This window comes from Mustela erminea, chromosome 9 (assembly GCF_009829155.1).
Source record: "Mustela erminea isolate mMusErm1 chromosome 9, mMusErm1.Pri, whole genome shotgun sequence".
Taxonomy (NCBI): Eukaryota; Metazoa; Chordata; class Mammalia; order Carnivora; family Mustelidae; genus Mustela; species Mustela erminea.
In genome coordinates this window covers 12,995,221-13,016,587 of record NC_045622.1, presented here as the reverse complement: position 1 = coordinate 13,016,587, position 21,367 = coordinate 12,995,221, and the positions used below count along the sequence as shown (strand labels likewise).

At 41.4% G+C, this 21,367-nt stretch overlaps 1 protein-coding gene across 1 annotated transcript in view; it reads left to right on the top strand.

Moving 5' to 3' along the window:
• BUD13 (BUD13 homolog) overlaps nt 1-21,188 on the top strand; it is a 27,993-nt gene extending 6,805 nt beyond the window's left edge. Inside the window, exons 3-10 of the mRNA XM_032357404.1 lie at nt 189-273; nt 2,886-3,743; nt 5,520-5,824; nt 7,362-7,461; nt 8,027-8,165; nt 8,484-8,668; nt 8,899-8,980; nt 20,790-21,188. Of these exons, the coding sequence (XP_032213295.1) occupies nt 189-273; nt 2,886-3,743; nt 5,520-5,824; nt 7,362-7,461; nt 8,027-8,165; nt 8,484-8,668; nt 8,899-8,980; nt 20,790-20,883 (1,848 nt within the window). The 3' untranslated portion in view covers nt 20,884-21,188. The remainder of the gene's footprint in view (nt 1-188; nt 274-2,885; nt 3,744-5,519; nt 5,825-7,361; nt 7,462-8,026; nt 8,166-8,483; nt 8,669-8,898; nt 8,981-20,789) is intronic.
• Nucleotides 21,189-21,367: the final 179 nt, after the last annotated feature.

The following is a 21,367-nucleotide window of genomic DNA, read 5'->3' as shown; positions in this document are numbered from 1 at the left end:
TCAAGGGGCAAACAGAATTGAGGACCACTACATGTGTCTGCATGTTTTTTCATGGCTATTTTGGACTTGCATCTGCCATGTACATTAGGAATGGGAATGGTCGTAGCTTTGGGTTCTTGAAACAACAGTGCTTGCTCCTTGCCTGGATCCTGTGGGTTTTCTCAACATAAGTGTCCTAACTCTGACAGGTGGCTGAGTTTGTGGACGAGCGGCCGGAAGAAGTAAAGCAGATGGAAGCCTTTCGTTCCAGTGCCAAATGGAAGCTTCTGGGAGGTTAGTTTCAACAATGGATAAATCTCAACTTCCCATATATAGGGGAAGCCTTTTTTTCTTCTCTGTACTTTCCTTTTAGAGAAACGCATAGTTTGTTTTAGTGTGTCCTTGATCCTGAAAAATATAGTGTGAAAAAGAATTCAGAACTTCTTCACAGGTAGCAAGACATGGGAACTGAGAGACAAGTATCCTGTTTTCTCTTTTATTTTGGCCATTAGGGTTACCGAAATCAGGAATTGACTTATTTGGGGATCTTGCAGTAACCACTCCCCTCAGGCCCAAATAGCGGGGCACTTAGTACATAGGCAGGACTTTGGAGGAGTAAATCTTTCTTTGTTCTTCCCTTTAGATATTGGTATTTTGCTGTGTGTTATCCTCCACTTGCCCACTCTATACCCTCTCCCTAGGCTGATAATTTAACTCCCTATTTAAAAATTTTTTGAGTTTTTGAGGATTGGATAAAAGGCATTTGTCATGTGTGAGCAGAGACTAGCCCTATTCTGATTTGTCTCGGTTTTTCCCCTGCCTGGCATGAAACAGGGATCTTGCTTCTGAATAGCCATTTAACTTCAGTTTACTCTCGACACGTGTTCCTTTCTCATACATGAAGGGTAGAAGAATTAACTCCTAAACAGGATTTGTTCTTTCTCTGTTACACATTTTGCTTATGTTAATTATCCTACAGTTCTGATAAGGAAAAAAAATGCATAACCAAAGAGACAGTTGGCTATAGGTTAGTGATCACTATTGCTTAAGTTAACTTTCAGTACATTATAATGTTTTATGAATAAGAAGTTTATTATCAGTGTATATTCTTTCATCAGAATCTTACTGTTTTCTGCCTTATCCTGTGGTTGTCTTTCTGGTCTTTTGTATAGTCCTATTTTCAGAGAGAATCTTCTGGTCTCTGTATTTATAGGTCTAGGAAGTGATACTGAACCACCCTGCCCCCCCACCCCCAATAATTCTTTTTCTTCACTCTCACTGCTCCATCCCTGTTTGTCACTGGAAATAGCCTCACTGGTCTCTGATCTTTACTTCCTTTTTATAAATATCACGTAATTTATCGATGCCATGGATTAGATTTGGTGTCAGGTCTTCCTCAGATATCAGTACTCTTCTGTGAGTGGTGATTCCAGTCAGATAGGGCTGTTTCCCAAAGTAAAGGAGTTGACTTGGTTTAATTCATCCACTTAGCAGTTGTTCATTGGGCCCTACCCAGCGTTCATTTGTATTGGGGCCATGGAGCTCAATGACAAGAAGTAGAAGGAGAGGAGAAACTGGATTTTGGCAATGTCCTGAGTTGCTGTAAACATTTCATTCCCTTATAACTTTGAAAACTGGAAGTTTCAAACTCTTTTGTGAACTACCTATTTTAAAAGTTTGTGGGGCGCCTGGGTGGCTCAATGGGTTAAGCCTCTGCCTCTGGCTCAGGTCATGATCTCCGGGTCCCAGGATCAAGCCCCGCATCGGGCTCTCTGCTCAGTGGGGAGCCTGCTTCCCCCTCTCTCTCTGCCTGCCTTTCTGCCTACTTGCGATCTCTCTCTGTCAAATAAATAAATAAAATCTTAAAAAAAAAAGAAAAAAGAGTTTGCACATGGACTCTGGAGTCGGATGGACCTGGACTGGATCCCCTACCACTCCACCACATCGTAACAGTATGACTTTGGCAGTATGACTTAATCTTTCTCAGGATTCACTTCTTCATCTATAAAATGAAGGATAATAGTATTTGTCTTTCAGGCTTGTTGTGAGAATGAAGTGAGGGAATCTGTATAAATCATTGGCTTGTAGTAGGTGATGAGGAAATGCTGATCCCTCTTTTTATCTGGTGATCTCCCCCCAGTAAGGAGCACAGGGCTGTGGATTAAATAGTTCACAGTATTTCATTTTGATGGGGCACAGTCTTAGTCAGTTTGTCCTTTGAAAGAAGAATGAATATGAACTGTATGATATCTAGTCTGAATATCAGTAGGAACCTCTGGGAGCTCTGCACAGACATGGTTTTAAGAATAGTATTGGATCGGGGCGCCTCGGTGGCTCAGTGGGTTAAGCCTCTGCCTTCGGCTCAGGTCATGATCCCAGGGTCCTGGGATCGAGCCCCGCATCGGGCTCTCTGCTCAATAGGGAGCCTGTTTCCCCCCCTCTCTCTGCCTGCCTCTTTGCCTACTTGTGATCTCTCTCTGTCAAATAAATAAAGAAAAATCTTAGGAAAAAAAAAAAAGAATAGCATTGGATCGACAGCTGGAGGATCAGGGTGTTAGCCTATCTTCTTATCTTAGTGGTTGTGACTTTCCTTAAGAAATCACTCATCTTCTTGGAGCCTCTGTGAAACAGGGATACCTGCCCCGATGGCATAATATAATACCATATTGTACCAGCCCAAGGTATAATATGAAAAATGCATTTAAATGGCTTGTTAGGCAAATACAAGAGGTTATCTTTACGGTATTCGTGAGTGCTGGTTGACTGCCCCTAAGCAAAAGAGCTGGGCAGACCTGGGATTTCTGAGTTGTTTTGACATGTGTGCTGCCAGGGCATCTTTTGAAACTTTGAGTACGAGGGGTGAATAGAGCACCCGTGGGATGTAACTCTTTGCTCTTTGTGTTTAGGCCACACTGAAGATCTGCCCTCACACAGACACTTCCGTCACGACACCCCGGATTCATCTCCCCCCAGGAGGGTCCGTCACGACACCCCGGATTCATCTCCCCCCAGGAGGGTCCGTCACGACACCCCGGATTCATCGCCCCCCAGGAGAGTCCGTCACGACACCCCAGATTCCTCTCCCCCCAGGAGAGTCCGTCACGATACCCCAGATTCGTCTCCCCCCAGGAGGGTCCGTCACGACACCCCGGATTCATCCCCCCCGAGGAGAGTCCATCACGACACCCCAGATTCGTCTCCCCCCAGGAGGGTCCGTCACGACACCCTGGATTCATCCCCCCCGAGGAGGGTCCGTCATGACACCCCAGATTCCTCTCCCCCCAGGAGGGTCCGTCACGACACCCCAGACCCATCTCCTCCCAGGAGGGCCCATCATGCTTCTCTGGATGCTTCTCCCCTCAGGAAGCCTCATCGTCACTCTTCAGGTGTGTCTCCTAGGAAAGTCCATCACGACACACCAGATCCATCTCTTTCTAGGAGGGCCCATCACAGTTCCTCAGATAGCTCTTTTCCCAGAAGGGGCCGAAATAGCTCCCCTGACACATCTCAACCGAGAAGGACTCTTGACTCCTTGGACACATCGCAGCTCAGGAGGGCCCACCATGACTCCCCTGATTTGGCTGCTAATGCAAGAACCAAAAGCAGTAAAGCCCTGGAAAGAGCCTCTAGCAAAACTTCTCCACATCGGAAGGGGCCGGGACCATCTCATGCATCACTCCCAAAGAAAAGCAAGTTTGAGTATAACTCTAACGTCTCTCCTCCAAGAAAAAAGCAAGCAAAATCTCATAAGCATGATTCTAAAGGTAAGCATTTGATTGCCCATAAGAGGGAATTATCCCCTGGGTGCTTTCTTTATGGACCTCTTACTTGTGGTCTTTAGAAACGAGAATGGTATTTTTTGGAGTTTTAAAAACTGTAGGGAAAGTGGGGAGAGGTTGGGCTGAGGAGAGTTAAAATTTACAGTGGCAAGGAGGACGTTTTTATATATCTTTTTGTTTGTCTCCCCACCCCATAAGAAGATGCTACATGATGTAGCAATTTCAGAGTGTACAGAGATGAGTACAGAAGTAGAAGGAAAGTTATACAAAATTCTGTCATACAGAGCCATTCACTCTTTGTGTTGTGGCCAATGGTCTATTTTCTATGCACTTTTTATGTAGTTAAGCCCTTTCTATGTAGTATATACGTGTAGTATGTATAATATTGCCTGGTTTTTTCACTTAACGTTGTCTTCCCTGTGTCATAAAAAACATCACTTTGTCATATGATCTTTATTGGTGTTCTGTTACATAAATGTGCTTAACCATTTCCTTAATGCTGCATATTTTAGGTTATTTCTAAATTTTTGCTTTTATAATTTTAAAATGAACCTTGTACATAAATCACTTCCCCATTCTGGATTATTTCCTTATCTACATTTAGTTGGATTTCCTGGAAATGTAAGTACTTCTAGATAAGTTTCCTACAAAACTAAAGAAAAATTGACTTACTGAGTAAGAGGGATATATATATTTTTTAAGACTATTGCAGATTACCTGTTTTGGACTTTATTTATGATGTTTCTGTCTACAACTCAGGCCTGTGTAGTGGGATTCATTTACTCAGTCTTTGTCCCTAGGTCTTGTTTTCTTTTCTTTCTTTCTTTCTTTCTTTTTTTTTTTTTTTAAAGATTTTATTTATTTATTTGATAGAGAGATCAGAAATAGGCAGAGCAGCAGGCAGAAACAGAGGAGGAAGCAGGCTCCCTACTAAGCAGAGAGCTGGATGTGGGGCTCGATCCCAGGACCCTGAGATCATGACCTGAGCCGAAGGCAGCGGCTTAACCCACTGAGCCACCCAGGCGCCCCTCTTTTTTTTTTTTTTTTGAGGATTTTATTTGAGAGAGAGAGAGAGCAAGCGCGCACGTGCCTGCCCCAGCATGAGTGGGGGGAGGGGCAGAGGGAGAGGAAGAAAGAGACTTCTCCTGACTCTCCCCTTGCAGGGAGCCTTGCTGAGCCGAAGGCAGATGGTTAACCAACTGAGCCACCTAGGTATATTCTAGGTAGTTTTTTTTTTTTTTTTTTTTTTAAAGATTTTATTTATTTGACAGAGTGAGATCACATGTAGCCAGAGAGGCAGGCAGGGAGAGGGAGAAGCAGGTTCCCTGCTGAGCAGAGAGCCTGATGTGGGGCCTGATCCCAGGACCCTGAGATCATGACCTAGGCTGAAGGTAGAGGCTTAACCTTCTGAGCCACCCAGGCACCCCTCTAGGTAGTTTTTTAACTTTTGCCACATCACTGAAATCTGAGTGCAAGTTGTTTTGCCCATTCTGTGTTCAGATAAATATGACATAGGTGAATATATTGAGGTTTTACATGCTAGTCACAGTCACTAGTAGCTTGGGAATAGATCCCCACATCCTACTTGTTGGTTTTGAAAGTTGTCCCTGACTCTGCTCTTCTCCTGTGTCATCTTCACTTGTGTTTAGGTGAGTGATAGCTCTTTAGAGGAGGACTGAATGAATATTGAATATTAGCTTGGTAAGTTCTGTTTTTAAGATTCTGCCAAGGGGATTAAAGACTTCATTTTTGAATTTCTAGACTCTTCCCCCAGCCATAGGAAGTTTCACACAAGCTCTTCACCTAGGAGACATCTGAGTCACACGTTGGATTCTTCCTCCTATGCAAGTGACAGTCGGAAAGCCTCAGATTCAGATCTTTCTCCTCCTCGACATAAGCAAAGTTCAGGGCACAGGGATTCTGACTCAGATCTGTCACCTCCACGGAATAGACCTGCACGTCGGAGCTCTGATTCTGACCTGTCTCCACCAAGGAGGAAACAGAGGGTCCAATCTTCTGATTCTGATCTGTCTCCACCTCGAAGGAGTCAACCTCTAGAAAAGAAGGTAGGAATTTTCAGGAGCCATATCCTTTCCTTAGAGTGACTTCGTTTCCTAGCTATGTACACGTCTCAGATATATAAATCAGAGAGGGAGGAGGTGACTCCTAATGGCATAGTAAATCTAGTGCAGAGTTACCTCAAGAGCTCTTTGCTTCTCTCTGAGGCAAGGACTGCCTATAACCTAGCCCAGATGGACTTGCAAACACCAGGTTTCCTAAGTGCCCTCTGCCTTTCTAGCCTCTTAATTCCACAAATCTCATTTTTTAATAGGTCGGGAAAAACTTCTGTGAACTGAGAACTGTAGTTTACCGAGTAGAGTTCAGAGTACAAACCTTGTGTTAATCGGGCCATACATTTGAGTCCTACTTCTTCAACTGCTGTTTGTGATATTGGACTAAGCTATGGAATATCTCTAGCCCCCAGCTTCTTACATCTGTAAAACATGGATAAGAGTAGTGTGTACTTCATGAGGTTACTGTGAGAGTCAAATGAGTCAGGGTAAATATAACTTAGCACAGTGCCCAGGCAACATGAGACTTTAGCCTAAGCAATTTTTATTATAAATTGGACTGCAGGTCTCTGTATCCAGAGCTTAAAGAGAGGCATTTAAAATATAAAACAACTTTTAGAAATCATGCCACCTGGGAAGTCAGTGTTTTGTTTCATTTTAAATCTGTGATAAAGCATGACTTGCCCAGAGCATCCACAGGAACTCTGAGCAGTTGTTTTGTGAAGCACACTGGTACTCGGGACAGAATCTTACTCCAGTGAGCCGGTTAAGAAACAGGCATAGAGCCTGCAGTGTGCACATTTCCCTCCAACCCAGACTTCCCAGGTAGGTCTCCTCTGTCACCCACATGGTCCTTGTTGTCTGTCCCAGACTCAGGAATTGGGGTTCTTCTCTTTTGGGGAAAAGAGGTTTGTGTGGCAACCGGACCCTTTGACATTTTATGTGTCGTTTACTTCATGGACAATTTCGCAGTAATCAAATTGAGTACATAGCACATGATACACTCTGTACTCCATTTGTGGGTCGGTTGTTTACCTTGATATGAAATGGAGTTTAATAAAAAAGGTTTGATCTGGTCATAACTTGTCATGATCCTAAAATTTATCCACAATTGAAGGACCTTGGATTTGCTTGAGTTTGTAGTTGAAATTAAGTATTTTATCAGTGTGGGTCTCTACTGGAGAGCTTAGAGCTTGATACGGGTTTCTGATCAGGTGACCTGAGAGTGTGGCTTCATGTGTGCAGTTTTTATACTGAAAAGTCGGAAATATGTGCTGTACCTGTTCGTTAATATTCTCTTGGTTTGTGTTTCTGTTTATTCTTAAAACTTGATAGTACTCTTAATTTGCCATCAAATTCAATTTTATTTCTTGTTTATTTTGTGAATCTTGTGATCAGTAATGAGAATACAAGGCTAGAGTTTTTGGTTTGGTTATTGCTAATCATCAGGCAAAAATGCATCTGTGTGTACACTGGAGTGTGCTGCTACATTGTTTCATTAATGTTGGGTGCTCCATTTTCCATTGCATAGGCTTCATACATGTATTCTGGGTCTAAAACTGGGTTGGTGTCTGCTGATGTGCACCGAGAGGAGCAGGAGCTCAAGAAACGGGAAACCCTGGCGTTTGAAGGTAAAAATGTGAAAGTGCAGAGACCAATCAAGGCGCATGTAGATTTTATTATTATTATTTTTAAAGATTTTATTTATTTATTTGACAGAGAGAGACACAGTGAGCAAGGGAACACAAGCAGGGGGTAGTGGGAGAGGGAGAAGCAGGCCTCCCGCTGAGTAGGGAACCCAATGTAGGGCTCAATCCCAGGACCCTGGGATTATGACCCAAGCCAAAGGCAGATGCTTAACAACTGAGCCACCCAGGTGCCCCTTATTATTTTTTTTAATATAGTTTATTGTACCTGATGTTTTAAACTTTTAATTGATACTAAATTTCAGCTCTGGTTTTTTGCATTATTCTAACTTCTTAGTGGGCCCAGGGGGTTCTTTTCCTTCTTGAAAAAGGTTAGATATTGGTAGGAACTATCTGTAGTCTGGCTGCAAAAGTTGTTTTTTTTTTTTTTTTTTGGCTGCAAAAGTTTTTATCTGGCATCAGAATCCCAAGTGGTTGATTTCAACTGTTAGAATTATTTCTGATTTTGATACCTGGCATTTATCTTTAAAAGCAGAATTTTCCTTTGCAGCTGAATCCCAGTATGCTGAAACTGTATTTCGAGATAAATCTGGCCGTAAGAGGAATTTGAAACTGGAACGTTTAGAGCAAAGGAGAAAAGCAGAGAAGGACTCGGAGAGGGACGAGCTGTACGCTCAGTGGGGAAAAGGGTAAGAGAACGACTGAACGGAGGAATAAGACTGCGCTTGGACTGGAGAAGCTCATTCTCTACTTTTTTGATCCGCTAGTTCATTGCTGTGCCTTCAGAGGTCTTTCAGGAATGGAAAATTCAGTGTGTTCAGTCTCCTTTCTAAGAAACTGATTGATTCCACGCTTTCAGTTGGTGTTCTAGGAATTTTACTCTTTAAAATATTTGGCCTATGCTGCTAGAAAAAGGAGATTCTCCAAATGTAGTCGTATGGTCTGTCTCAGTGTAAGAGGGGAAATGTTACACAAGGTAGCAGACACTCTTGGTTCTTTTCGCCCAGGCTAGCCCAGAGCCGGCAGCAGCAACAAAACGTGGAGGACGCAGTGAAGGAAATGCAGAAGCCTCTGGCCCGCTATATTGATGATGAAGATCTGGACCGGATGCTGAGAGAACAGGAGAGAGAGGGGGACCCCATGGCTAGCTTTATCAAGAAGAGTAAAGCCAAGGAGAATAAGAATAAGAAAGGTGAGCCTTCCAGGACTCACCAGAGATGGAGGTGACTTGTGGAGGGAGAGAGGGTCTTTAGTTGGCCACATGTGTGGGCTTTCCCATACGGTTCTAGGTTCCTTGTGTTTGGGAGTTTGGGCTCAGCTCAGTAGAGATTTCTGTATAACATTTTTTGTTACCTCTGCCACCCAGCTCTGAAGTGAGTTACATAGATAACTAACTTCTTTTCTCTTCTCTTCTCTCACTAGTGAGACCTCGATACAGTGGTCCCGCACCACCTCCCAACAGATTCAATATCTGGCCTGGATATCGCTGGGATGGAGTGGACAGGTAAGCCTGAATGTTTCCCACATTTTTGTTTTCTCTTTCATCTGGCCCTTACTCTCCCTCACTCTCTGTTCTAAGCACAAAGTTAATGACATGCAATTTGCTTGCTTTTGTTTCTAAGGTCTCCACATGCCATTTCTCATGCTTAGAATACTCCTCCTCCTCCTTTTTTTAAATTTCCTTCTCAAAGCTTTTTAAAGCTCTGGACAAATAACTCTGGTGCTGCTGGTAGGATACTCTTTTTTTTTTTTTTTTTTTTTTAAGATTTTATTTATTTATTTGAGAGAGAGACAGTGAGAGAAAGCGTGAGAGAGGTGTGAAGGTCAGAGGGAGAAGCAGACTCCCCATGAAGCTGGGAGCCTGATGCGGGACTTGATGCTGGGACTCCGGGACTGTGATCTAAGCCGAAGACAGTTGCTTAACCAACTGAGCCACTCAAGCGCCGTACCCTTTGTTTTTGACATTGTTCACTTTGAGTGATATTTTCTAAGGTTTAGAGGAGATGAGTGATAGGGGAGTCTGGAGTCTTTTTTGTATAATATCTGTAAAATGTAGTTCTTGAAAAGGAAAATAAAATGTAGTTCTTGAACCTTCTCTTCAGTGCCTTAGGAGTGGGCTACTTATGGTGTCTCACTGACCCCTACGACCAGCATCTACCCATAGACTCTAATTTTCTGTCTATTAGCATGATGACTTAAATGTGCTTCTGTCCAAAGTCTGTCCCTTGTTTACATGTTAGAGCCCATCTCCTCTTGCCTACTAAAGGACATTGTTCTAGCATTTAGCTTGGTGATTCTCAAACTTTTTGATCTCAAGACCCCTTTATACTCTTAAAAATTGCTCAGGACCCCCAAAAAACTTTTTATGTTGAATATGTCCTTTAATATTTACTATATTAGAAACTGAACTGAGATGTTTAAAAAGTGTTTATTTGTTCATTAAAAACTTAATAAAGAGGGGGCACCTGGGTGGCTCATTGGGTTAAGCCTCTGCCTTTGGTCCAGATCATGATCTCAGGGTCCTGGGATTGAGCCCTGCATCAGGCTCTCTGCTTGGCAGGGAGCCCGCTTCTCTTTCTCTCTGCCTGCTTCTCTGCCTACTTGTGATCTCTCTCTCTGTGTTAAATAAATAAATAAAATCTTTAAAAAACCCAAAACTCAAGCCACTATGCTAACATAATTGCCACATTTTTAAAGAAAAATAACATTCCCCAAACAAAGCAAATAGAAGAATGGCATTGATTAGCATTTTTGTAAATCTCATTCATGTTTGGCTTAATAGTAGATAGCAGGATTCTGCATTGAGTCTTTTACACTATGTTAATTGAAGTATAGGAAGAAAATACAGCTTTAGAAAATTCAGCCTTATCTGTAGGTAGTTAGAAAAGGCAGGCATATTATGGTGGTGGGTTTTTTTTTTTTTTTTGTATTATATGTTTTGATTAAAAGCTTAGCAAGTGATAGTTTCTTAGATGTGATTTGTAATATGGTATCTGGAACCATATCAAAAAACGTGCCATACTGTTTCATTAAAAATCCATTTTTTTTCCCCCTATTTTGGATGAATCTTTTCCTGGTGCATGATTTTATAACATGATATACTGGTCATTTGGAAATACAGGTTTGCTGAGTTTTTCAGACCTGCCAGATGTTGATGCTACACACCATCAATCTTATATTTGTTAACATTACTTGTTCTCATCACCAAAATCTTTAATGGGAAGCTAGGGTTCATGGTGGCAGATGAATGTTTTTTGAAATTCCTAATTTATGCTTAAAAGCTTGAATTTTTCATTATGACAAATATCATTGTATACAGTAGCTTTTTTGTAGATTGCATCAGATTTTGTACGTAGAGGATCAGGTCATCTATGAATGTAGACAGTTTTACTTCTTCCTTTCCAACCCAAATGTCCTTTGTTCTTTTTCTGACCTTACTGCACTAACTAGAACTTCAGTGCAGATGTTGAATAGAAGTAGTAAGAGACATCTGTCTTCCTGATCTTTAGAAGAATGTCAGTCTTTTGCCGTTAAATATGTTGTAAGCTATAGGTTTTTTGTAGATTCCCTTTACTGAGTTGAGAAGGTTGCTTTCTGTTTGCAGATTGCTGCGAGTTTTTTTCCTAGAAATTTGTGTTGGATTTTGGTTCATTCTTTAATCCATGAGTTGCTTAGGATCCAATGAGTTACATTGTTTAATTAAGGACTTAGGACCCATTGAGTTACATTGTTTAATTCTACACTTGATCTTAGCCAAAAGGCCATTTAGACATTTCTGGATATCTCACTGTTAACTGACTTCCAGTTTAATTCTCTTGAGGTCAGAGGATATACTCCATAATACTTTGATCTTATTGAAATTTATTAAGCTGCTTTATGGCCCACTATATAGTTTATCTAGGTGAGTAATCTGTTTGCATTTGAGGATAATATGTATTCTGTAGTTGTAGGGGGAGCTGTTTTGAAAATTATTTTTTGAAAACAAACTTTATTGGGTGGCTCAGTGGGCTAAAGCTTCTGCCTTTGGCTCAGGTCGTGATCCCAGGGTCCTGGGATTAAGCCCCGCATCGGGCTCTCTGCTCAGCAGGGAGCCTACTTCTTCCTCTCTGCCTACTTGTGATCTCTGTCTGTCAAATAAATAAATAAATAATCTTAAAAACAACAACAACAACAACAACTTTGTTTTTTAATGATTGTGTATTTATAGAAAATTTGCAGATAGTATGAAGAATTCCTGTGCACCCCTCATCCAGTTTTATTACTACTCATTACATTACCGTGGTACAATTTATCAGACCCAACATTCATATGTTATTAGTAATATACCAGATTTTGGGTTTCACCAGTTTTCCCACTAAAGTCCTTTTTCTGTTCCAATTCAGGTTCCCGCATTGCACATAACTGTCGTTCTCTTTAGTCTTCTGTGATCTGTGACAGTTTCAGTCTTTGCTCTTTGTGATTCTGTCAGTTTTTTGGAATATGGTCTGTTATTTTGTAGAATGTCCTTCAAATTGGGTTCATTTGTTTTTCTCATGGTTTGACTGAGGTTATTTGTTTTTGGAAAGAATACTACAGTGGAGGAGTGCCCTTCTCATCAAATCATTTTAACCAGTACATCACAGGACATCCCTTGTGATGCTGACCTTAATCACTTGGTTAAGGAAGTCCGCGTTTGCCAGTTTCTCCACTTTGAAGTTACTCATTGGTGCCTGGGTGGCTCAGTCGGTTAAGTGTCTGCTTTCGGCTCAGGTCGTGTTCCCAGGGTCCTAGGATCGAGCCCCACGTCAGGCTCCCTGCTTTGTGGGGACCCTACTTCTGCCTCTGCCTGCTGCTCCCCCTGCTTGTGCTCTCTCTTGCTATCTCTGTTGCTCACATAAATAAATAAAATCTTTTAAAAAAAATGAAGTTATTCATTTTCCCTTTCTGTACTCTGCTCTCTAGAAGTGTCGTTAAGTGCAACTTGCATGCCAAAGGCAACCTATGGGTGGGATATCTACGTATAATACTTGGACTTTTTCTATAAGGATTTGTTTCATCACCCCATTTAGTCAGTTACTTTTTTTTGTCAGTAATAGTCATATGTATTTTATACTGTTGTAATCTAGTAATATATTATTTATTTTGTTGCTCAGATTGTTCTGTTCTTTAGCCACTGGGAGTTCTTTAAGGTGTCCCTTTTGTGTGCCCTATCCTTTTATTTTTTGAGCACTCCCTGACTTTCTGATACTGCAGGATTCTCCAGACTCATCTTGTGCTTTCCCTGTCCCAACTTTAGAATTGGCCATTTCTCCACGGGGCCCCAACTACTTTTAATGGGTAGTGGAAACTAAGATTTGCCTTGTAGAAGTACTTGTTGTTACTTGGATGTCCTTGTTTCTAGGCCCTGTCAGCAGACAGAGCTCGGTAGTATGGGTCTAGTAATCCGTGTATATACACATATCTGTCATCATTTCTGTACCTGCTTATGTATGTGTCTGTATTCATACATACTTATATATACAGATACATGAGTATGAGTTCATACTCCTGTAACCTACTGTAATTCAGTATTACCTTTTCTACTTGTTTATCTATAACTTTCCCCTCTAACATTGTGAAACCTGGCACCCACCAGCTACCATCTATTTTACTTTCTTCAGTATACATGTAAAACAGCTTCAGAATTGAGAAACGAAACGAGAAACAGATTTCCAGTTCAAGTATAGTATTTATGTGTAGTTACTTTTGTTCTTACCCTTAAATTTCTAGTGAGAGTACCATTTTCCAACAAAACTTAAAGGGTCAACTCTCTGCCTCCCCACCCCATACTACTGTGTCCTACATTTGTATTATAGGTAGATTCATTTGTCATAGTCTGCAGTCTGTCCTGGGTCTCCCGACATCCTGGGTGATTTTTCCTTTTTAGAGTTTGCTTATGTTAGTGTTATTTTATTTTTTTTTTTTATGGTGTATAGTTCTGTGCGGTTTGACAAATGCAGAGTCCTTCATTCGCCGCCCTAGTACTATACAGAAAGTCCCATCATCCTAAAATTTTCTCTGCAAGTCCTCTTTTAGTCAGTTACACCCTCTCCACCAATCCCTTGTGATTAGTGTTCTGTTTTCTCTTCCTGTAGTTCTGCCTTTTTCAGATTGTCGCATGAATAGAATCATACAATATGTAGCCTCTTGAGTCTGACTTCTTGCACTTAGCAAAATGCACTTAAGATTCATCCGTATTCTTGCATGAATAGCCCATTGTATGGATGTACCAGTTTGTGTATTCCCCCATTTGAAGGGCATCTTTGTTGCTCCCAGTTTTTAGTGACTGTGAATAAAGCTGCAGTAAACATTTGTGTGTAGAGTTTTACATGGACATAGTTTTCAGGTTACTTGTTAAGTGCCCACTGATTGCTGGGTTATATGGTGAGATTGTGTTGAACTTTGTAAGAAATGGCCAGTTGTCTTCCAATTGGCTATACCATTTTATATTACACCAGAGAATGAGGATTCCTGTTGCTCCGTGTCCTTGCCAGCCTTTGGTAGTGTCAGTGTTTTGGATTTTAGGTGTGCACATTTAGTATTGGATTTTAATTCCTCTGTTATTTTAGCTAAGCCTCTGCAGTTCTTTTTTTTTTTTTTTTTTTTTTTTTTAGTGTTTGCTCTAAGGATTACAGTATGTATCTTTAACTTACGGCCTGCTGAAAGTTTTAACTGTACTGTTTCCCAGAAAATGTAAGAGCCTTGTAAAACTGTAGTTCCACTTACCCTCTGTTCTATGTGCTTTTGTTGTCATATATAAAACGTAAATGGTATGGGTCTTACAATACAGTGTTCTAATTTTTAATTCACAGTTACTAAAAAAAACCCAAGAAAACAACAAAATGTGTAGGTGTTAATATTTAACTCGTATACTTAACCATTTCGGTGCGCTTTTTTCTTCCCTCTGAACAACTTTAAATATTCCTTTAGTGCACGTTTATTGGCAACAAATTCTCTCAATTTTTGTTGCTCTGAGAATGTCTTTATTTCACCTTTATTTTTCAAAACTTTAATTTTGAAATAATTTAGATAAGAATTTGTAAAAATAGTACAGTGTGTTACCCAGCTGCCCCCATTGATAATCTTATGTAACCATAGTACATTACCAAAATAAGGAAATTCACTTCGTCACAATTCTATTAAATTAGAGTCCTTTTTCTCACCTTCATTTCTTTCTTTCTTTTTTTTTTTTTTTTTAAGGTTTTATTTATTTATTTGACAGACAGAGATCACAAGTAGGCAGAGAGGCAGGCAGAGAGAGAGGAAGGGAAGCAGAGAGCCCGATGCCAGGTTTGATCCCAGGACACTGGGATCATGACCTGAGCTGAAGGCAGAGGCTTTAAACCACTGAGTCACCCTCTGTTCATTTTTCTAGGCACCCTCTGTTCATTTTTCTATCACCATTTTTCTCTTTAAGATCGCATAGTTACTGTTGATCTGTTTTCAAGTTCATTGATTTTCTGCTTCTCCAATCTGTTAAGTGCATGCAGTAGATTTTTTTTTACTGATTTTTTTCAACTCTAGAATTTCTATTTATTGGTTTATATTTCTTTGCTGAGTTATTCCATCTGTTTATTCGTTATGAGACATTTCCCTCTTCCTTGAGAATATTCATAATTAGTGCTTTAAAGTCCTTTGTGCTAATTGCAACATTTGGATCACCTCAGGATTGGTTTCTCTTAATAGCTTTTTCTTGAGTTTGATTACATTTTACTATTTCTTTACATGTCTGGTCATTTAAAAAAAATACACTAGATATTAAATGGTCCATAATAGGGACTTTGAATTCTGTTACATTCCTCTGAAGTATGTTGATTTTTATTCTAGCAGACAGTTAATGTGGGTGTATTTGAACTCTAAGCACTGTCTTCTTTACAGTGGGCAGCAGCTACACTTTTTGCTCAGTTCTTTCAATTTCTAGCTGCTGCTTTTTCATCTGGCCCAATGTGATTTTCCTTGGACAAGCACAGTTTAGCAGTTGGCTAAGGATTTGGGTGTGGTTTGTGTGTAGATTCTGGGGTTCATGTGTTTTGTAGTTTCCTCCCTTTCAGAGTTTCCTCCCTGGTTTTCCAGCTGCTCTGCATCTTTGCACTGACATCTCTAGCCAATAAGCCTGTGGCTTTTTGCTTCCAGGAGCTGTTCAGGTTGGGAAAGACCCTCTGGCAGAAAGCCTCACAAATCTCTTTTCACACATAGATTCCCATCCAGGTTCTGCCTGCCTTTTGGTCACTTTCCCAGGCCTTCAAATAATTTCAAATGCTTGCAATTCTGTATTTTGTCTGGATTTTATAATTGCTATCCAAGGGGAGATTAGCCTGCTCAGGTTCCTCTGCTGTGACTGAAATTCATTGCCCCACCTCATATGGGCTTAAGGCATTGTTCTTCTGTCCCTCATGGTGCCCTTGAAATCTGAGACTCTAGTTCCTGATTTTGGCAGGTATCCACAGGGTGGCTGTGGTTTCAGGCTCACTTACTGCTTCTAGTTTGCAGCTTGCCTGATACGGGTTCTTTGGCAGTGGGAATATCTTTCAGAATGCTCATTTGCAGTCAGAAGTAGATCTTATAACCACACCCTAAAGATTCCACCTGCTACAGAGCCCCCCCCCCTTTTTTTCTATTAAAAATTTTTTTTTCTGTATCCAAACTCAGAATTCTCCCTGACCTCCTATTTTCCTGGTGTCTAATCTGTCTCCAGCTCTCCCAGTAGTGTTCTTCCACTTTTTTCCCCCTAGATCTTTCCTTTTAGTTCTCTTTCTCATCTCTGTTTTCTTTCTGATTATTTGTTCTTTCGTCACCAATTCTAGTTTCGTCTGGTTTTGACCCATGGCAAGTGAACATTTATGGAACAGATCTGTAGTTAGAAAAACCCATAAGGTCCACGAATCTAATTCTATTATTAGTTAAAAGACAAACTGAGGCTCAGATAAATTGAACGACTTAACTGGAGTTATTTAGTTCACCTGAAAAAGCTGGAATTAGAATCTGGGCTCTAGATTCTCTAGTCCAAGACTTTTCCACTGTGAGTGCTCTTGCAGGGTTTTTTTTTTTTTTTTTTTTTTTATTCTGTAGGGTTTGGTTTTTTATCCTTCTGTCCTTATCTGTATGATCATATTAGTGTTGGCTCTCTTAAGTATTTATTCCTCAGGGCAAAAAACATTGGTTTTCTTGGTGTTCTAGCATATCCTGCATGCTTCTAAGGTTAGACATGGAGCCGTTTATAATAAGCTTACCTTCTACCTGAAACATTCCAGTATTTACCCTACTCGTCCCTTACCGAAGGTGTGAGGAAAGAGGGAAGCCTGTTACCTCATTCAGTTTAGTAACACTTAGCAGAGATGTGATTACTTTAAGCAGCTGTGTGCTAGGTGCCAGGTTCCCACAATTCGTGAGAGACAATCCCTGAGCCTAGGAACTCACTTTCTGTCTAGAGGAGAAAGACAAGTAAATAATTTCAGTGGTACTTGCTAGGTATTATAGAGGATTTTCAAGGTGCTTTGGGAGAGCAGGACTCGGCCTAAGGAGAGTGGTCAGGGAAGGCTTCCTGGGTCATACGTGAGCTTAGTCTTAAGGGGTGTCAGTCACCAGACAACAGAAGGAAAGGGAGGAGGAGTAAGGATGAGGGTCCTTTATGGGTAAAGTCACAAGAATATAGAATGTCATAGTGTTATGGAGGGGCCTTCATCGGCAGTCCGCTGCTGTTGGATAGCATGAATGTAGAGTGGAGTGTATGAGATGGACTGGAAAGGTGAGCAGGGACCTGGTCACAATAGGCTTTGGAAGCATTTCTGAGGAGTGGTCTTCACTCTAAAGGCAAAGGAGAGCCACTGAAGGATTAACAGCTCCGCATTTTAGATAGAGGCATCGTTATGGCAGTAATCTGAAAAACACGTGAAAGGCTCAGGTCTGGAAGTAGAGAGAGAAGGTACAGGCTGTTGCAGTAGGTCAGGGTGCAGGAGACAGGTCTGAACTGGGGCGGTGGGAGCAGAATGGAGAGAGGAGGGTGCGCAGGTGTCCATGGGAGAAGGTGGCAGGATCTGGTGACTGACTTGGGGAGAGGGAGGAATCACTGCATTTGGCAAGAATGAAGGTCACTGGTGACCTGAAAGAGTGCTAACTCTGTGGCGTGGTGAGATAAAAGCCAAGGTTTAATGTGTTAAGGAGTGAATGGAAAGTGAGGAAGTATAGACAGTGAATACAAGCTCTTTTAAGAAGTTTATAGAAGTAGACAGAATTCATAGTATTAAAGGGAGTTGCGGTCTACTCCTTGAAACTTATTACACTCTACTCCTGGTTCTTTTCTCTTATTATTGGTCACCTTTATGAGCTCTCTTCCCCTTCATGCCGCTTTAATGCTGCTAGGGGCTCCATCTCTAACCTTAGCTGTTCTCACTCCATGTGCTCTTTCTTGCTAAATCTTTCGACACACCTTCAGTTACCACCGAAAGGTATGTGATCCCCAAATCTGTGTCTGCGGTGTAGTCTGGTGTGTATAGCTATGCACCAGATGGCTCTATTGCTGTGTACCTGAGGCACCTTAAGTGCAAGGCATTCAGAGCTGAACTCATGAACCTCAGCTCTCCTAACCGGCTCTTCCTCTTATGTTCTGCCCTGTTTAGTGCAGCCTCATTCATCTGGTCCTGAAAATTGTTAACCTGCAAGTTGAACTTACCTCCTCCTCCTTTGCTCTTACATAGCGAGTCTGTCACTAAGTCTCCTTTATCGCTGCGTTCATCATCTGTTGCCGATACCCTGTAGTAACTTTCCTGCCTCCAGTCTCCTCCAGACCCCAATGTGTATACCTTAATTAAAAAATTCTTAATTGCTAAAAAATGACTAGCATCTTTTGAGCTTTCAGTGAGTCATAATTTTTTGCCGGTGGAGGGTCCTGCTTCGTTGCAGTTCGCTGCTGACTCAGCAGGATGGAGGTTGCTGAAGGCTGGGGTGGCTGTGGCAAGTTCTTAAAATAATACAGCAGTGAGGTTTGTGACATCATGCGACTCTTCCTTTCATGAACAAATTCTCTGTAGTGTGCGATGCTTTTTGATAGCATTTTGTCCACAGTAGAACTTCTTTCAGAATTGGAATCCATCCTCTCATACCTTGCTACAGCTTATTAGCTACAGTTATGTAATATTCTGAATTGTTTGTTGTCACTTCAGTGGTCTTCCTAGCATCTTCTCCAGGGGTCAATTCCATTTCAAGAAACTACTTTCTTTGCTCATCTGTAAGAAACAGCTCCTTGTCCATTCAAGTTTTATCATGAGATGGCAGCACCTCAGGCCCATCTTCAGGCTCCACTTCTGATTCTAGTTCTCCTGCTGTTTTCGCCACATCTGCAGCTCCTTTCTCCACCGAAGTCTTGAACCCTTCCAGGTCTACATGAGGGATGCAATCAAATTCTTCCCAATTCCTGTTAAATGTTGATGTTATTGTCCTCTCCTGTGACTCACAAATGTTCTTAATGGCATCGAGAATGATGAAGGCTTTCAATTTACTTTGTCCCCATCCATCAGAGGAATCATTGTGTATGGCGGTAGTAGCCTTACAAAATAATAAGACTTGAAAGTCAGAATGACTCCTTGATCCATGGGCTGCAGAATGGATATTGTGTTAGCAGGCAAAACAAAACAAAAAAAACCAAAAACACAACAAAACATTCATCTCGTTGTCCCATCTCCATCAGAGTTCTTGGGTGACCAGGTGCATTGTTAGTGAACGGTAATATTTTGAAAGGAATCTTTTTTAATGAGCAGTAGGTCTGAAAAGTGGGCTTAAAATATTTGGGAAACCATGTTGTAAACAGCTGTGCTGTCCTCCAGGCTTTGTTTTTTCATTTATGGAGCTCAGGCAGAGTCGATTTAGCGTAATTCTTAAGAGGCCCAGGATTTTTGGAGTGGCAAATGAACAGTGGCTTCAACTTAAAGTCACTAGCTGCGTTAACCCTTTAGCAAGAGCCTGCCTGTCCTTTGAAGCTTTGAAGCCAGGCATTGACTTCCCCTCGCTAGCTGTGAAAGTCCTAGAGGTGTCTTCCAGTAGAACACGTTTCATCTACATTGAAAATCTGTTCAGGGGAGCCGACTGTCTTAGCTAGATCTTCTGGATAACTTGCTGCAGCTTCTACACAGGTATCTGCTGCTTTTCCTTCCACTTCTATGTTATGGAGACAGCTTCTTTCTTAAACCTCACAAACCAGCCCCTCTAGCTTCAAACTTCTCTTCTGCATCTTCCCCACCTCTCAGCATGTACAGATTCGAAAAGCGCTAGGGCCTTGCTCTGGATGAGGCTTTGGCTTAAAGGAATGTTTTAGCTGGTTTGATCTTCTATCCAGACCACTAAAACTTTCTTCATTATTGGCAGGAAGGCTGTTTTGCTTCCTCGTCATTTGTATGTTCCTTGGAGTGGCACTTTTCATTTCCTTCCATAACTTGTCCATTGCGTTTACAACCTGACTAATTGGCGTGAGAGGTGTAGCTTTTGGCCTGTCTGGCTTTTGACATGCTTTCCTCACTTGCTTTTGATTTAAAGTGAGATATGTGGCTCTTCCTTTTATATAAACACTTAGAGGCCATTGTAGGATCGTTAATTGGCCTAATTTCAGTATTGCTGTGTCTCAGGGAATGAAGATGCTAGAGGAGAGGGAGAGAAATGGGGTTTGGCTGGTCAGCAGAGCATTCAGAACACATACAACATTTATTGACCAAGTTTGCCATTTTATAGGGGCACAATTCATGGCCCCCCCAAATAGTTTACAACAGTCATATCAAAGATCATTGTTTGAAGATTACCATAGCCAATAATGAGACAGTTTGAAATACTGCAAGAGTTACCAAATGTGACCCAGGCACGAAGTGAGCAAATGCTGTTGGAAAAATGGCGCCGATGGACTTGCTTGATGCAGGGTTGCCACAAACCTTCAGTTTGTAAAAAATGCATTCTGTGAGGTGCAGTAAAGTGAGGTGCAGTTGAACGAGATGTGCCTGTGATGAGAATTCACTCAATGCCTGTATGATGAGTGGATGAGTGTTAAGATGTGGCCATCAGCCGAGAGTGCATCGGGCCTGTAGAGTGGTAAATGTTTGAAACACTTGTTGAGAGTGGTGAAGGGGCTGAACAAAAACTAATAAAAGGATGAGTTACGTATTTTGACTTTTTGATTCTATTGCATATGCCTTAAATACTTTCACGTGACTGCCTTACTTTCCTCCTTATTCATTAGGTTATGAACTCTTCTCTTTTTTTAAAAAAAAAAAATGTCCAGTTCAGGATTCTGGCTGATCAGTGTCTCTTGATTGCAGATCCAATGGATTTGAACAGAAGCGCTTTGCCAGGCTTGCCAGCAAGAAGGCGGTGGAGGAACTTGCCTACAAGTGGAGTGTTGAGGATATGTAATTTTTCTGAAGCTGTGGGATGGCTGTGGGTTGTGCTAGTGGATATAGGGCAGCCAGACATCCAGCTGTAACAATTGTCTATGCTAATAATCAGGGTCCACACAGACCAGCAACTTGAATGCCAGTTTTGACTGTGCAAGAATATTTTGAGACCTGATGTTCGGACTGAGGCACCTGGCCTTCTTCAGGTGTTCCAACACTGGCTATTGTTGGCCTTCAGAGGAAGCATTGATTTTTCAGTGTCCTAGGATTTGTTCTTGGTTAGGGTTTTTGTTCTTTAATAAACATGCATTTATTTTTTCAAAATCATGTCCTTAACTGGGTATTCTCTTTTGGGGAAAAAGCTAATGATGAACCTCCCATGGATCTTGGGGGGTGGTGGTTGGATTTTTCATTAATCTAGAAAGCAGTGTGAGTAGAAACTTCAGTGATGGGTCCTTCCTCTTAGAAAATACAAATTTGTGCTAGACTTAGGAATAGACATA